We start from the raw sequence: 18,387 nt of genomic DNA, 5'->3' as shown, positions 1-18,387 counted from the left end.
CAAATGTAAATTATGTTAAAGTTCACATTTCTAAGCTACTTACAGTGAGCAGCAGTACTAAGCTTGAGAAGGCTCTTCCTGTGAATAAACGTATTTCTGTATATAGAGATATGGCAAAGGTGATAATCCTTGTGTATGACAACATATAAAGTTGTTTTGAAATACTAGTATGTATTTGTGTAGGTGACAAAACATGTTCACCACTGTGGTCATTGCTTTTGAGGAATAACCATATCTGATTTATTACTTGATTTAATCTTAAAAATCACAATTTCTCCATTAGCATTGTACAACAAGAAGACCCAAATGAAGAGCTTTCAAAAGATGAGTTCATTCTGAAGTTAAAGGCAGAAGTGCAGCGTTTGCTGGGTAGCAACTCAATGAAGCGTCGTCTGGTGTCTCAGTTACAAAATGACCTCAAAGACTGTCATAAGAAAATCGAAGATCTCCACCAAGTGAAGAGGGATGAAAAAAGCATTGAGGTTGAGGTCTGTAAAGCCTATCGAGTTAAAAAACCAATTTTAAAAGGCTCAATAAAGAAAACTTTTACACTTTTTTTTTTTTTGAGATAGGGCCTCACTCTGTCTCCCAGGCTGGAGGGCAGTGGTGGAAACATGGCTCCCTGTAGCTTCAACCTCCCAGGCTAAAGCGATGCTCCCACCTCAGCCACCTGAGTAGCTGGGACCACAGGCACATGCCACTATGTCTGGCTAATTTTTATATTTTTTGTAGAGACAGGTCCCCACAGTGTTGCCCAGACTGGTCTCAAACTCCTGGGCTCAAGCAATCCTCCCACCTCAACCTCTCAAGGTTTTGGATTACAGGTGTGAACCACCACATCCAGCCCTTTTACGCTTTTTAAAATTAATCTTTGGCTTTCAGGGGTTTATTTGACATTTTTAGAAGTAAAATTTAAAGAAGGAAATACCATTTTTAAAGGGATGCTGAGAGTCCCCGACTTAGGATGTTTGACTTACAATTTTTAGACTTTACAGTGGTGGAAAAGTTATATGCATTCAGTAGAACCATGCTTCGAGTACCTGTAAAACAATTCTGTTTTTCACTTTCAGTACAGTGTTCAGTAAATTTCATGAGATATTCAACAGTTTATTATAAAAGAAGCTTTGTGTTAGATGACTTTGCTCAACTGTAGGCTATTGTAAGTGTTCTGAGGGCATTTAAGGTAGGACAGACTAAGCTGTGATTTTAATAGATTAGATGCATTAAATGCATTTTTGACTTAATGATATTTTCAACTTACAATGGGCTTATTGGGTGATAAACCCATTGTAAGTTGAAAAGCACTTGTATGTTTTTTCTGGTTACTCTTAGCACCTAGTAAATGAGATACCGATTAGGTAAAATTCCTTTACCATAAATACAAGGAAGTATTCTCTGTTGCAAGGAATCTGCATTTCTTTAAGATTGGTTTTTACCAACAGTGCTCTAAAATCTAGTTAAAATAAATCCTCCATAGAAATCCTTTAGTATTTTCTATGAGATTTTCCTAGCCCATGTGCTTATAACAAAAGTCATTCTATATGAGGACATTAATTATATAGTGATGGTGGTACAGATATTATATAGTGGTAGTGGTACAGATGGGAAAGGCACAAAATCTGGTTATGTCAGTCATTGAAATCCACGTCTGTATTCTTCAGTTAGGAAAATGAAGCTGGAGCACTTTGTGACACTTTTGAGTTTACAGAGCCAATTTCAGACAAATTGAAACTAAACACATGACTAATAAGTAAGTCAAAGATATTTCTGCAATATCATGCTATCACAGAGATCTTCAGGGCTGCTCTCCTTTATAGATCCTTTTTTTACCCTTCCATATTTCACAAATCATCAGCCATCTATACTCCCAATAGAAAATAATATATAAAACACCTAATAACTAAGAGAAGGAAAAGAAGAGGGAAAAGGAACGTAGGTTGTGTACTCCTTTTCCTCCTGGGTGGAGATAATTTTTACACCTTCTTTAGTACTGTTTTATCTCCTGTTCTTTTAAACTAGGAGTTGTGTTCATTAAAACAGTTCTGCTAAAGTATGTATAATGTTCTGTGCTAATTATTGTGGAATTTTAATTGTGGCTAATTTATGTTTTGGAAATAACAGTGTTTTTGCTATCAAAATCTTTTCCAGCCTGATTCCTTCTTCTGAGTAACTGTATTTGATGACTAAAACATAAGTTTTAATATTAACAACAAATGAGAAAGACTCCCCCCGGCCTTGCCCCCTGCATATTTAACATCTTTAAATCAAGCTATTTTCATTGTTGCCCTACATTTCTTTAAAAGGATGGGGATGAAAGCTTGTTTCTCAATTTGTATTAAGACATTAGAGTTTATTAGTTTAAGCATTTTGGTGGGAGTGCTCTAAGATTTAGGATACTAGAAACCTGATTTTGAGTCTGAACCTTAGCTCAGGTGTCTTGGTGCTTTCTTTGTTCTGTATTAAAGTTGCTAGTGGCATTTGCTATACAGATATACTTTATCATGTGTAGCAGTTGATAGTGGTCATGCATTGTGCTGATTTTTAGCCTTTCCATTTCCCACTGTAGTCTGGTTGATCAATAGATCGAAGGAATAACTCTCTCATCTTTGAGTATTCTTTTTGTCCAGCTGCTCTATTGCCATAGTGAATTCTTGGTAGTCTCCATCTAAACTCTGATTTTTCTCAGAGTTACTTCAGCCCTCGGCTCAAGTGATCTGCCCACCTCCACCTCCCAGCTCCGAGTCCAGGGACACAATAAGTGAAATGGAGTAGATATATTTTTAAAATCTTTGTAACCCCCATCAATGAATAAAAAGAAACGTAGGTAAGGAAAACACTCACTAAGAGGAAAACATGCAAAATTATATAAACAGATAAATCTGGGAAGATGGAAAAACAAATGAACAATGAAGGTATATAAGAGGTTCCACTTTGGTGATGACACAAGAAATACAAATGAAAGCAATTGTTAGATATTCTTTTCCCATCAAAGATAATTATTTAGAGATAATCACTGCCACTGGAGGCAAAGAGAGATGGGCAGACCCATGTACTACCTGACAGTATATGTTTGTATGGCATTTCTGGAAAGCAATTTGCCAAAGTCTATCATGAGTCTTTAAAATTGTGTTTATTGAATAAAATGTATGTCCATGAGTGAATGATGACATAAATGAATACATACAGAGATAGGATAAATGCTCGATCTTAGTAGGAGAACATATGATGAGAAATAGGATATTTGCATTGTCTCAAAGTATCCTATAAGATACTTATCATTTATTATAAAACAAAAAATAGTAAGTTTACAATGGAGATGATAGATCCCACCTTCAATTGATTATTACCAGTGGTGAGACATAGTGATATCATGTGTCTCCTGCAAAGAGCACATACCAGTTCTTGACATGCTTGCCAAAGATGCATAACCTGATTTTAATAAACCTAAAAACTCCAAATTGAGGAACATCCTACAAAATAATGGGTTAGTATTCTTAGAAAACGTCATGGGTTTGAAAGACTGAAGAGCTGCCCTAGATTGGAGGACACTAATTAAACATGACAACTGAATGCCACTCAGAATCATGGATTTGATCTTGGACCAGAAAACAGACATTTGGGGCAAATTGGAAACGTTTGTATAAGGTCTGTGGATTACCTGATAGTTAATTTACTAGTTTTGATCATTGTGCTGTAGTTATATTGGGGGAAGAAGAGTGAAAGCTATATGGAGATTATTTGTACTGTTTGCAATTTTTTTAAAGTATGGAATTATTTCAAAGTGAAACTTAGAATTTTTTAAAACTTGAAAAACGTTTGACTTTTTAACATTCAGACTAAAACAGATACCTCAGAAAAACCAAAGAATCAATTGTGGCTTGAGTCTTCTACTTCTGATATTGTCAGAGATGATATTCTGCTGCTTAAAAATGAAATTCAAGTTTTACAACAACAAAATCAGGTGATTAAGAATATTTTTTATATTTTATAAGAATTTTTATTTCCTCATTAAATACAGAAGATGTAATAGAGTTTTTGCAAATAAAGAGGCAATGTGAGTTAGTAGACAAGTATATTAGTAGGTGATTCTGAGTTCCAGTGATTTCCCTTTGCTAGTGAACTATTGGTTAGTAGTTTCATGGGAAGGTAAGTTAGTGTAGTTCCAGTTCTCTGCCTCTCTGGTAGCATGGCTGACAGAGGTATTCTTTCCTCCTTAGCCAGCTCTTGACCCAGAAGTAAAACTTTGCTTATTTAGATGGTTGCTGAAGGTTATTGAGCTCTGAGACTTATTTTAAGGCATTAGCTAGCCAATACTTCTCTGGTTAAATATTTTCATTTTATGCATTTCAAAGTCAATACAAAATTTAAACATTTAGTCCTGTCAGAAAGCTACCTGTCTAATAAATGAATCTATGTTCTTATCAAAGCGTGAAGAGACTTTTTCTTTTGCAGAATTGTAAAAATAATGTCAAATATTGTTATAGAGGAGAGAGAAAGCACAGAAAATATTTAAAAATGAGATAAAACTAATCAGTGAAAATGATGTTTATTTTCTCTAAGTACTAAGTATATTCTTTTGTGTCTAGGAACTTAAAGAAACTGAAGAAAAACTGAGAAATACAAATCAAGACTTATGTAATCAAATGAGACAAATGGTACAAGATTTTGACCATGATAAACGAGAAGCTGTGGATAGGTAAGGATATATAGATGCCTGACGACTGTCTCCTGGGTACCTTTCCCCTCTAAGTCCCTGCCCTTCCTTGTGACAAAAAGATTCAAAATGATTGAGTGAATTCTACCCTGTTGAGATCTTGGATTGGCAGAGATGAGTCCCTGGCTTCTCAAATTAGAATTTGGAACACATTTTCCATAGAAACAGTGTTATGTAGTGGGTTGGGTTCTATAGTATCATTGAAACTGTAGTTCACTGAAATATTATAGCTTAATATTTTTTTTAAAGACTCGTCTGGGAAACTATTCTTTATAAAGAAAAAAGTCTGTGAGAGGGAATATGTCTTCCAAATACCAAATCATAAACTTGGAAACAGACTTCTGGAACATAACTTACTTGTGAGTTGGGGACTGCTAGTATTTATGTTGAATATAAATTTTGGAACACACCCTCAATTACTGTCATTAATTTTTTATAAACAGAAGTCCTCAACGTAGATTACTATCTCTGTTTGAAGGACTGGGGCATTCTCACATCCAAGTTTCTAATTGTTCTCTAGAAACATTTGAAGAAAGAAAATTTTGAAGATTCTCATAAGATTGTTGGTTATTAATTAATTATTACCACTTTCGGTTGGGGAAAAGTAATCTGACCTCAATTATAATTTGCATTAGAGGGATGAGGTGAGGAGGAAGGAAGGAAGCCAATTCATTTTGGTGTTTGTAGTGAGACTGGGCATTGCCTTTGATTCCGCTCTGTTTCCAGGTGTGAGAGGACTTACCAGCAGCACCACGAAGCCATGAAAACTCAAATACGTGAAAGCCTATTAGCAAAGCATGCTTTGGAGAAGCAGCAGCTCTTTGAGGCTTATGAGAGAACTCATGTGCAACTGAGGTGAGAATAAAGAGTTTAGCTGCCTTTTAAGCTGTAGAGACTACATTCCCCTATTCCATAATTTAGAGGAAAATCATTTGTTACGCAGCTCCTGTATTTTTTTGTGGTTAAATCATTTAGTTGCTGGTTTTGTGTATCCAAGGTCTGAGTTGGATAAGGTGAATAAGGAGATGACTGCTGTGCAGGAATGTTACCTAGAAGTGTGCAGAGAGAAGGATCATCTAGAATCGACTCTCAGGAAGACCACTGAAAAGGAGCAACAGGCTCAGGAGAAGGTACAGGACAAGTTTATGTTGTACCGACATCCTTTCACTTTTCAAGCCTCAGTATTATCATTTAAACGAATGCATTTGTTCTAGAGAAGTGAATGGCGAAGATATTCATAGGTTCTCTTGACTTTTGGCTGTATCACACTCATATAGCTCACAAATAAAGTACAGTAAATACTGAAATGATTATTAAAACCTTAGTGTACAATAGCATATAGATAGGAGAAAGTGATTTTTTTTTTCTTGCAGATTTATTCTAAAGGGCAAAAAAAAAAAAAAAAAAAAAAAAAATCAGTGTCACTTTAAATCTGAAAATCACAGATCCTTGTTTTCAGTGTTGACTGCTCCGGAAACCCTATGTAGTCCTGTGAGCGCCGCACGGAGCATTCCTTCAGAGCCCTTTTTCTCGGATCCATTTCTTTCTCACTACCTCATTGTCATTTTATTCTTCTGGGGAGAAGAGTAGGAATTTGAATGTTGGTCTCGTGATAGGGAGAGTGATGATACGGAGGATATGGACAGCAAGGTCAGCATCTTCGTATGACCTCCTTCAGGGAAGCTGGAGGGGCTAGAGTAGATTCTCCAACTCTGCCTGATTCTTCTGAGTCACCCTTGGTGAGTGTCCAGGAGTAAAATCACATGTAAACAGTCACACCTCCTCTTTTCTTCCCTGTCCTGGCTCAGAGCCTTAACAGGCCTGACTGTCCTTCACACTTTGGACCAGTGACAAACCACAGTTTGAAAGCTATCTGCCTCAAGATGAGAAAATATTTTTAAATGCGTAAATAAATGTTCTATACAGAGCTTTTTGAATGAGTTATGTTAAAACAAGCTATTATTACCACACACTTAAAAAGAATAGTAAAGAGCAGGTGAGAAATTCAGTTCATTCAATATCTTGATTATTGTTGAATAGATTAATGTGGTGAAAAACGTGCCACATATACTATCATCTTGTGGAAAAAGAACTTCTGAAGGGAGCTGTTTTAGGTAGAGATGGCAGTATAAAAGTGAGAAAGGATCTTATATTACCTGGAAATTGAGGACTTAGCTTTCAGTAATGTTTTAAAAATTAAAATAGGGAAATGACTAGTGTGATTCTTTTATATGTATAAAAATTGGCAAGAACATAAGAGGAATTTTCTCAAAGAGGTCATTTCAGGAATATTTTCTGATACTTTTAATAGAATCAATTTGACTATAACATTTGATCTCATATAATGGGTCAGTTACAATTAATATCTGCTACTGGCTGGTATTTTGGCTAATGAGTGTTTGTACCCAAGTCCAAGAAGAAAAGTTAAACTGCTATTCGGTCCTTCAGAAAAACCAAACTTAGAGGTTAAATGTTGCATGTGTATCCCAAAACTTAAAGTATAATTTAAAAAAACTATAAATTGTTATACAGTAAAATTGACTTCGTCCCACCACTGGGTGTATAGTTCTGTAAACCTTTAGCACGTTTATAGGTTTATCAGGATACAGAACAGTTTTATCACTCTAAAACACTCCCTTTTGCTGTCCTTTTGTGGTTACACTGCTTCCCCAAGCCCACCCCTCACTTAAAGGGCCAGTACACTTAAAACATTAGAAGTTTAATTTCTTCCCTCTCTGAGAATTCGTTGGTTTTTTACTATAGAATTATATAAGCCCTTAATATAAGCCAGTCAGAACTAAATATCTTTGTATTTAGGAGACTATTTAATCTTCTCACATTCTTCAGAGGTAGGCAAAAATACACCTTTTTTTTTTTTTTTTTTTCCTTTTTTTAAAGGAAATGTTTCACATGCACGATGGGAGAATCTTATTAAACTGTAGAACAAGTGAGGACACTTTTGGGGTAGCTCTTCTTTGCAGGACATAAGCCATTTTACTGCAGCTTAGCTTTAGGTAGGGGACTTAACCTGGATACAGAATATATGAGTCAGGTAACAATAAGAGTTAAAGGGTGTTTTTTTATGTTTCACGCACTGTTTTCCGAAACACTTGCTGAGTCAGGTTGCAGGTTAAATAGGAGCTCAATTCCAAGTTTTAAAGCTTTTATTAGCACACAGAACTTTCCTCACATGTTAACCTGGCTCATTGAGAGAAAGGGGGAAAAAGTCATATACACAGAATCCTTCAGTTTGGGGAGTAATCAGTGAAGCCTATGAATTTGCAGACAAGGCAAAGATGGTCAACCTTCCCATTCATGATGCCATTTCTATACACATTAAGGCTTATTTATACAATTGTAATAGGAGTTAGGTAGGTGCATTTTAGAAGTTAGAGGGATTTTTTTGCTCTCCAAGCCATGCACAACAAGTTCATATGTTTTAACTTGGAGACTGTTAGTGTTGTAGAGAGATATTTATTTGAATTTTGTTTAAAGAGACAGCTATTGGAGGAAAGAGAAGAGTATGTAAGCAACCTGCAGGTGGAACTTGAAAAAAAGTACCAAGATACACTTATGATGGAAAAGAGCAAGTGGCTGAAAGATCAAGAAACTGATATTAAACAGCAAGTTGAAAATGAAGTGATCTTAGCCAAAGCACATTGGGATAAGGAACAGAAAGAGGTGTGGATTAAAATTTCTTTCTGGTCACCACATTTTAAAAATGTAGTACTAACTTCAGAAGACAGTTCTTCCTGAACAGATACATAAGCTTTATTTGCCAGGCACTTACATTTTACCTTTCGGAATTGAGCTATTAGCAGTTACCACACCAGTTTTATTTTTAGGAATTTAGCCACCTTTTCACTTTTCGACCCAACTCAGGATATAACAAGTTTTATGGGCACTTCTTTGATTCCTCGAAATGAAACCATGATCTGATTTCATATTGTGGAATGATTATAACTCTAGACTAATATTTATAACAAATAAATAAGCCATATCATGGATTAGAAACAAAGAAGTAATGGGCAGTCTTAGAAGCACATAATTTGTTACCTCTATTACTTAAATAGCAAATGAGATTAGGAAATGCTAATAGTTCCCTAGAAAGTTAGGGAACAAAGTATGATCCTAAAAGCTTATTTAGAAATGAAAACAAAAAAAAATTCTCAAGCTTATTTAAACTAGATTTTTTTTTTTTTTTCCTTTTTTGAGACAGAGCCTTGCTCTGTCTCCAGGCTGGAGTGCAGTGGTGTGATCTTGGCTCACTGCAACCTCCGCCTCCCGGGTTTAAGTGATTCTCCTGCCTCAGCATCCTAAGTAGCTGGGATTACAGGCAAGTGTCACCATGCCCAGCTAATTTTTATATTTTTAGTAGAGATGGGTTTCACCATGTTGGCCAGGCTGGTCTTGAACTCCTGACCTCAGGTGATCCACCCGCCACGGCCTCCCAAAATGCTGGGATTACAGGCATGAGCCACTGCGCCTGGCCTCAACTAGATTCTTCTGTCTACAAAATGGCTATTAATTGCTGGTAGCCAGGGAAACAGTTGGAGATACCCAGGTGGTGAACAGAAAAAGGGAAAACCAAATTGTGCTGTTTCATAGTTTAAAACTGTTTTTAGCTCCACCTCGCTGTACTGTTAAAGTGGAAAAATCATTAAGATGTTCTTCCAATAATACTGCCTCCCTTTTGAATGTAGTCTATTTAGTAAAATTTAACATTATAACAAACAAGATTCTAACGTGTTCAAGTGAGTAAAACTATTTTTTAGATTGTTCAGGTTTTGGTTCGTTAATTAGATTTACTCAGTCCTTTGTGGAGAGCATGGTGTTGATGGCAAAACACATTAACTGTAATTTTTTTTTTTTAAATCCTGCTGTCTTTGTAGTGGCAATATGAAAGATTCCAGAGGTTGCATATTGAGAGCAAGATCTCCTGACTTTACACAACGTACTTAAATCTTTCATGTGATTTTTGTCATATAGTTAAGTTCAAAGAGTAACTTTCAAGTTTTACTTGAGAGTGTATTTTAATTGACTAAATTTCTAAACCTTTTATAATTACTACAACAATATCTAGATGGTTTTCAAACACAGCTGTGATTGCTTTTCTGGCTAGCCTTTAATTCTAGTTTTTAACTTATTTGAAAATTTTTTTTCTCCTATGATTTTTCTTCTGAAAACAGATCAAAGAAAAACTCATTCAACAGCTTGAAAAGGAGTGGCAGTCTAAGCTGGATCAAACTATAAAGGCAATGAAAAAGAAGACCTCAGATCGTGGCAGCCAAACTGACCAAGTAACCACCAGTGATGTTATTTCCAAGAAAGAGATGGCAATCATGATAGAAGAGCAGAAGTGCATAATCCAGCAACACTTAGAACAAGAGAAGGACATAGCCATCAAGGGGGCTATGAAGAAACTGGAAATTGAATTGGAACTCAAGCATTGTGAAAATATCGCCAAACAGGTAAAAGGCAGGTTTATTCTAGTAAATTTTTTGGAACTGCCTGTCACTTAATGAAAGCACATAAAATGCTATCATTGAACTCGTTCATAACTTTATACTTTTAAGATTTTGTGCATTTCTAGGATAGAAAACCTGTCATGTTCCTAAATTTTTCTTCATACTATTTCTGTCATAAAGCCGTCACCCCTCGGTTTTTCTGTATATTCTTTCAGTTTACAAAGTATTTGCTCCTTTGAGATTAGTCCAAGCATTAAGATGCCTGAGGTTAAAGAGGGTGCTTTTACATCTGAATGAATCACAGTTTAATTATGTATCTCTCATATCTAATTTTATGGAAAATATTCCACTAAGGTGGTTATAGATAAGTAAACCTAAGCACATAAGGTATTTAACAACATTTGTATTGAGACTTGATGCAGTTGGATCTGCAGGCCTGCCCTTAAATGGAACTTTGTCTATCATTCCCATTAGCCGCCCCAAAGTGGTGCCAATACCTTTCCTTTGAAGCACTCACAAAACTAGCTTGTAACTGACACAGTTACTTGATTTGAAAGAAATACCATACTGAGAAAAGTACAGCCTATTATAACAGAATAAAGATGAGTTATCTGTTATATCTCTCTTACCTATTACAGTGATTCTCAAAATTTTTGGTCCCAGGACTCCTTCACAATTTAAAAAATTGGGGACTCTAAAGAGCTTCTGTTTATGTGGGTTATATTTACACTTTTGGAAAATAAACCTGAGAAATTTTTAAAAAACAAGGCTACCCAAGCACACATTCCACTGGCTGTCAGAACAATGACATGATCACAGCATGCAGCTTTTGGAGAACTGTGCTGTTTATGCATGAGAGAACGGCAATAAAACAGATAGTGTCTTAATATTATTTTGGAAAAAGTTTTGACCTCACAGACTACCTGGCTGGGTTTCTAGCCTCAAGAGTTCCCTGGACTTTGATACATCTGTTATGTATTTATCATTTTAATTTTATTACTTATTATAAACTCTTAAACAAGATAGGGCTCAATGTAAAGGTTTTGAAAATACACTCTGCTTTTGATAAATACTTGAAATTCTGCTTATTTGTTACATTGTTCTACATGATTTTACAGGGCACCCTTAAAGTCTGGAAATACAAGCAAATATATGTAATGGTACCAGGGATATCTTCAGTTAGTTTACCGAAATGTTTACTGAAGGGGGTTTCAAAAGAGTTAAGAAAAGGTTCCACAGACAAAAAGTTGAGTTTAAAGGTGCTGCTTTGGTATTTATGAAATCATTAATCTTAAAGCAAATAACGTAATATAGCTGAAAGGAAATGTTTCATAATAACTTTTTAAGTAGATAAATTTCTACAGGAGCTTTGTCTTTTCCCCATTTCTTAACTCCTTGGAGTTTGTACATAGATAGAGTTTACATATTGACCTATTTAGCACTTTAATGATAAATACAGTCTCTTATATCAGCCCTGCTTTTGTGTGTATGTACGTATATATACATATATCTGCATATCTATGTGTATTTTAAAATAAAGGAATAAGGTAAAATTATTTAACATAATCTTCTGGTAACTGGTGGCAGATTTGTAACCAGATCACCCTCATAATTAATCAAGTCTTAATTTTTTGCCTTCAGAGGTATCACTCTCATTCTTTAGTATAAACTCATTCCCGACAGTAGGAAAGTTCGCAGGTATAGGGTTCTAAAGCGTATCAGTGTACATGTGCTTGCACATGTGTAGAGCATGAGGAGTGAGGAAGGTGGTGGGTGTAGTGATTAGATGTAGTGATTAGACAGCAGTTGGCACCCAGCAGGCCTTCTCCTTTTTCCCAGGATAAATAGGAGTTGTTGGAAATGGTAATTGGTACTTCATATGACACTTTCTAAGGTAGTACTGGTCATCAAACATTCACAGATTCCCACTTCTTGTGTGGCATTTGTGTGGGATGCTATGGGAAGTTTACAACAAAAGGATTAGAGTCCACTGTTTGGGATGGGTAGGGTACTTGAAGTCAGTTTAACTTTATTATGTAGTGATACACAGTATAAAATACTGAAATCATAATTGCTGTTTGAAAATGGGGTCTTTTTGAAATTTTATACTCCACTTTACCTCTTTCTTTTGCAATGTCCTACAGGTAGAAATAGCTGTGCAAAATGCTCGTCAGCGATGGCTGGGAGAACTACCTGAGCTTGCAGAGTATCAAGCACTTGTGAGGGCAGAACAGAAAAAGTGGGAAGAACAACATGAGGTCTCTGTGAACAAAAGGGTAAGAGCTCTTCTGCAAAGAATCTTCAGGAGGCCATCTTGCCTGACCCCTTCTCTTACCTCAGTCCTTGGAATTTGTACCTACTCATAGAATTGTTGAAGGGTTAAACATGTTGATACATGTTAAGTGGTAGCTCAAAGCCTAGCAAGTGTTCTTGTCATCATCAAGTTGTTCTTAGAGAAAGAATGTATCTACCTATGAGGATAACTTAGAAACTATTTAATAACTCCCATTCTATCTTGCTCTATCTTTAGATGAAATTGAGAACAGGTGTATATTTGTTCATTATTAGCTATACAATATCCTTTCACATGCTTAAAGATTGTTTTCTCTGTTGTGTCAGTAGTCCTATAACATTCTTGTTGGTAAATAGCCAGTTCTCCTTTCCAGAAATGTCATGTTTCTTGACCGGCAGATAAAGATATTATAACTATGTGTACTCTTGCAACTTAATTACTGGTTTAAACCAATTCTAATCAAAATGCCAACAAACTCAATGTATTTGAAGTTGACAAAATAATTCTGTAAAATGTTTTTGGAAAAACAAAAGGACTAGAAATTTTTTTAATGTTCTGGAAAAATTATAGTCAAGCCCTAACACGTAATGGAATATATTGGAAAGCAACAACTCAGACTGTATTGAGTCACAAAAATAGAATTCATTTTAATTCAGTGCAATACAGATTTCAGAGGTAGACCCTACTATAAATAAAAGCTTAATAAATTGTTTTAAAACAAGGGAATGAGGAATTATTTCACAAGAGTCTTATGATAGCCAGGTAACACTTCGGAAAAATTAAGTTTACCCAATGTGTATCACAATAAATTCTAGGTTAATGAAGGAGTTATAAACATTTTTAAATAAAAGTGTAGAAAAGTTAAAAGAAAATTGAAGATTTCAGATCTGTACCATAATAACAACTCAATTTCTAGGCAACATATCCAATAGCAAAGATAAAATAATAGGTTGAAATAAGTTTTCCTTTTGTAGTAAAAAAGTAAAATTAAGGGGATAATAAAGATAAAGAAAATGGATCAAACATGAGAAATTATTCTCTATACGTTTTAGTATGTCTGAAATATTTTAAAAGGAAATTTAAGAGGGAGAGAGAGACGAAACAATATGATTGTGAGGATATGTGTCTCAGAGCTCAGAAGTCAAGTAGAATAGTAAAGTTAAGTAAATATAGAAAATAAAACAGGCCAAGAGATCTTTTCATAAGAACATAGAAGGCTGTATGTTTGTGAATGCAGACATATAGAAATGAGAGAAAATGTTTTTGTTGCTTCCCAAACTTCAGCAGGCCTGAGAATCACTTGCAGGGTTTGTTAAAGCATAGCTACCTGGGCTTTCCTCCTAGAGATAATGATATAGTAGGTCTGGAGGGTGTCCTGGGAATTTGCCCTTTTTTTTGAGATCGAGTCTCACTGTGTTTCCCAGGCTGGAGTGCAGTGGCGCAATCTCAGCTCACTGCAACCTCCACCTCCTGGGTTCAAGTGATTCTCCTGCCTCTGCCTCCCAAGTAGCTGGGATTACAGGTGCCTGCTACCTCTCCCAGCTAATTTTTGTATTTTTAGTAGAGATGAGGTTTCACCATGTTGGCCAGGCTGCTCTTGAACTCCTGATCTCAGATGATCTTGCCCACCTCGGCCTCCCAAAGTGCTGGGATTACAGGTGGGAGTCAACGCACCTGGCTGGAATTTGCATTTCTGACAGGCTCCCAGCTGATGTTTGGACTACACTTGGATGTAAGTAGCACTATTCCAGATAATTATATCAGTCACAAAAAATAATGTCAACATGTTATGCATCCTTCCTCCAAACCAAAAGAGGTCCAGAAAGGGCCAGTTCCATAGCATTGGCTATAGAGTTATTTTAAGATTAGAGTGGTTAGTTGAGATCTGTGACAGTGTGAAGCCAGTTTCTAGAATTCAGAAGTAGTTAAGTTGGTTCAGTGGTTCCTGAACTTTGCTGCACATTGGAATAACTTGAGGATCTTTAAAAAATACTGTTGCCTGACCCCTACCCTTAAACTTTGTTTTCTATGGGCCCTGGCCTGGGCATCAGAAGTTTTAAAAGCTTCTCAGGTGATTCTAATGTGCAGCAAAGTTTGGGAACCACTGAGTTGATGAATGCTGTCAAATTCTCTTTGTAGAACTTCACATGAGAAAATGCACATTTTGGTAAGGTTGGGCAGGTCATACAAATTCCGTGGAATCCATCACCTCTGTCCGAGTCACCTGAGAATGACTTCCAGGCATCCATTGCAACATGACCTGTTTTCTCTAAAAACACTATTTAAACATGTTTCACATCACTACCGAATTATTCTGCTGGTAGCAAAGGAATTTTGCAGTGAATTCTTTTGTAAAGCTCACCTTAGATACTGGGTTCCTTTAGCAGAAAATTTATTTAGTAGATACTCTATCCCATCATTCCCAGCCATATATATATAGTATTGATTAATGGTAACCACCATTGTCTAGGCCAAACCTTTGGAGATGCCCAATTCTGTCTTTTGACACTATTGTGTCCTTGTGCCTTCTTAGAATTCAGTTAGAAATTCAGTCAGGAATATTAAAAGTGAAAGGGACTCAAGGTCATTATCTACTCTACTCCTTTATATGGGTGGAGATGTTAGTGCTAAAGAGATTAAGTGACTTTTCCAAGGCCATGCATTCAAAAATAATAACTACATAACATTTATTGAGTCCTTATCATCTGCCAGGCTCTGGGCTAAGTACTTTAAATGGATTATGTCCTTATGTCATTTAATCCTAAAGGATGCTATCAAATTGGCATTGTAATTATCCCCATTTTATAGATGAGGAAATTGAGGCTCAAAGAAGTTGAGGAATGGGCCTTTAGTTCCACAGCTGGTAAGTTAATTCCAGCAGATTCTGTTCTGTTAAGCACCTGTGCTAGGCTTCCTCTGCAAATTGGTGTCAGGATTGGAGCTTAGGTTTTTTGATTTCCCTATTACTTTTTGGTTATGTACTATCTGTTGTTTTCTGTGATCCACTAGTTCTATTATTCTGTCATACAAACAAATTAGACTAATGAAAAATGACTTTTTCTGTTTGGTATTGTCCTTTTATGAATTGTTCTAGCTACTAAAAGTGCATTAAAATACAGTTACACTTATCAGCAAGTAATTATGCAGGTGTGTGCTATATTCCTAAGTAATAGTAAAAAGTCCTTATGAGTCCGTTTTTGCTTTAGTTAAAAGATACTTAATTTGTTGGAGGCATAGATAAAATCTGAGATTGTATCTGTATTAAAAAAACGAACATGAAATTTTTTCTCACATTAGTTTTGGCTAGTTATATAATTATATGTGTGAGTGTTTATGTGTCTATACATACACATAAGCACATATTTATGTATATATTTTGACCAGTTTAAGTATAGTGTTAGTATTACTGTTTCTAGAAGCATGTCTTATCTGAAATCACATTTCCTTTTAATTTTTATTTTAAATTTTTTAGCTTCAGAGGTTAAACCAAATAGTTTCTTTAATTTTTTTGCAAAGGAGGAGAATCATAAAGACTTTTAAAATGCATGTTGTTATGTTCTTTAGATATCATTTGCTGTTTCTGAAGCTAAAGAGAAATGGAAGAGTGAGCTTGAAAATATGAAGAAAAATATACTTCCTGGAACGGAATTGGAAGAGAAGATTCATTCTCTTCAGAGGGAACTCGAACTAAAGAACGAAGAAGTCCCTGTGGTCATCAGGGCTGAGTTAGCGAAGGCTCGGAGTGAGTGGAACAAAGAAAAGCAAGAAGAAATCCGCAGAATCCAAGAACAAAATGAGCAAGATTACCGGCAATTTTTGGATGATCACCGAAATAAAATTAATGAGGTGCTTGCGGCAGCTAAAGAAGACTTTATGAAACAAAAAACTGAACTGCTTCTTCAGAAGGAGACAGAATTACAAACATGTCTAGACCAGAGTCGTAGAGAATGGACTATGCAGGAAGCCAAGCGGATCCAACTGGAAATCTATCAGTATGAGGAAGACATCCTGACTGTACTTGGGGTTCTTTTAAGGGATACCCAAAAGGAGCACGTCAGTGATTCTGAGGACAAGCAGCTTTTGGAAATCCTGTCGACTTGTTCTTCAAAATGGATGTCTGTGCAATATTTTGAAAAACTAAAGGGCTGCATACAGAAAGCATTTCAAGATACACTTCCTCTGCTTGTAGAAAATGCTGACACACAATGGGAAAAGGTATGTTCCTGAGAACAAGAGGAGGTACTGAACACCAAGAATGATTATAGAAGTTGTATGTAGTGTTTTTTCCTTTTTTCGTTTTAAAGTTTAGTAGATGTAAGTCTTATGTTTTTGTCAGTGGTTTAAAAAACTACTCTGTAGCGAATCCAAAGGTTTACATGTTTTGTTGCCAAAAAACTTTACTACTTCATAGTGTCACAAATACAAGAAAGCTTTTAGCCTCTAAATGTCTTTTTCCTAAAGAATATTTAGGACAAATACCTAATGCCTGCAGGGCTTAAAACCTAGATAACAGGTTGATAGGTGCAGCAAACCACCATGGCACATGTATACCTATGTAATAAACCTGCACGTTCAGTACATGTATTCCAGAACTTAAAATAAAATAAAGAATATATGCTATTCTTTCTAAGGGCATGAAATTTCAGAAACTGAATAATTTTTATTCAAAATTCTGTTTTCTGGGCCTGACCACTTCATGAAATATGCATCGTAAGAGTTTCTTAAAAGCTTGTGTAGAGTTTGGAAGTCTATTTATTGCCCACAATAAATGTATGTCTCATTTAGGCAAAAAATGCCAACCAAGTACAAAGAGTATTGATGTAGAAACAAGCAAATAAATATGGCTCACTCGCATAAAACTCTGAAGCCCAGTTTCTGGATGTACTATATATGTGCATATAGAATTAATTATATTCTTTTAGTTATCTAAGTACTCTCTGAGACCAGCTTTTAATTTGTATGAAAGATTCAGTGAAACCAAAGTCTTGCTACCTTATGATCAAAGCAATTAGGTATGCATGAAAGATCCAGAATGATATTCTGAGCATGGTGATTAGCCAATTTCAACATTTGGATTTAGAGGCAGGAAAAAAATGCCAGTAGTATAAGGTTTGTCTGATAGAGTTGAAACTTAAGAGTTAAGTTCCATCAAGATATTGTGATTAAAGAGTTTCAAGGCCAGGATTGAGCATTTGGTATTAACACCTACTTGAGAGAGTTATAAACTAGAAGTAATAATCTTGAGTTTCAGTTCCATATTCGATGATAACTAGGTTATTATATTGGGCAATCACATAGTTGCTCACTGGAAAAATAAAATACAAATCCCTGGCCTAATTCCTTGGGTTTGGGTAGGCTATGCATGGCTCAGCTTAGCCTTTCTGGGTCCTGCATTTGAAACAGTATAAAATTTTAGAGCCAGAAGGGACCTGAAAGATCAGCTCACTCCATCCTACTTCACCCCAGTTGATATTTTTATCCTTGACCTCACAGAGATGTTGCTACTGAGTAGTTGCCTTCAATGTAAAAATTACTGGGCAAGATCACTTCCCACGAATACTGCTTAACACTTAATTGAGATTTTTTTTGGAGAAAATAATTAAAATAAGAACTTGGAGATAATTAAAATAAAATTATACAGATTTGGAGATGAGAAATGATGGGAAAATCATGTTTACATGCTTTCGTTTGCTTTCCTGAATAGGCAGTCTCTCTTACAAAAATCAAGAAACTATGACACCTTTCTCCTACCATTAATATATACGTATAAAATCAACCCTGGAGTCTTTTTACAGGGCTTATAATTGTGCAAGCAGTGTAAGATCATCTGTGTGATTTAATGAGGCTTGTGAGTCTATGGAGACAGAATCACATAATCTGGCTGAGAATTTAGATGTTTACAGCTTTTGTTG

The 18,387-nt window shown here is 35.7% G+C and overlaps 1 protein-coding gene across 1 annotated transcript in view; it reads left to right on the top strand.

Moving 5' to 3' along the window:
• Nucleotides 1-18,387, top strand: part of CEP152 (centrosomal protein 152) — a 73,228-nt gene that overhangs the window by 38,889 nt on the left and 15,952 nt on the right. Inside the window, exons 13-20 of the mRNA XM_025390242.1 lie at nt 284-488; nt 3,836-3,961; nt 4,587-4,696; nt 5,441-5,569; nt 5,712-5,844; nt 9,904-10,185; nt 12,327-12,458; nt 16,040-16,690. Coding sequence (XP_025246027.1) covers nt 284-488; nt 3,836-3,961; nt 4,587-4,696; nt 5,441-5,569; nt 5,712-5,844; nt 9,904-10,185; nt 12,327-12,458; nt 16,040-16,690 — 1,768 coding nt within the window. The remainder of the gene's footprint in view (nt 1-283; nt 489-3,835; nt 3,962-4,586; nt 4,697-5,440; nt 5,570-5,711; nt 5,845-9,903; nt 10,186-12,326; nt 12,459-16,039; nt 16,691-18,387) is intronic.

The sequence above is a fragment of the Theropithecus gelada genome, chromosome 7a (genome assembly GCF_003255815.1).
Source record: "Theropithecus gelada isolate Dixy chromosome 7a, Tgel_1.0, whole genome shotgun sequence".
In the NCBI taxonomy this organism is placed as follows: domain Eukaryota; kingdom Metazoa; phylum Chordata; class Mammalia; order Primates; family Cercopithecidae; genus Theropithecus; species Theropithecus gelada.
The sequence above is the reverse complement of the archived record's forward strand: the minus strand, read 5'-3'. Positions and strand labels throughout refer to the sequence as shown.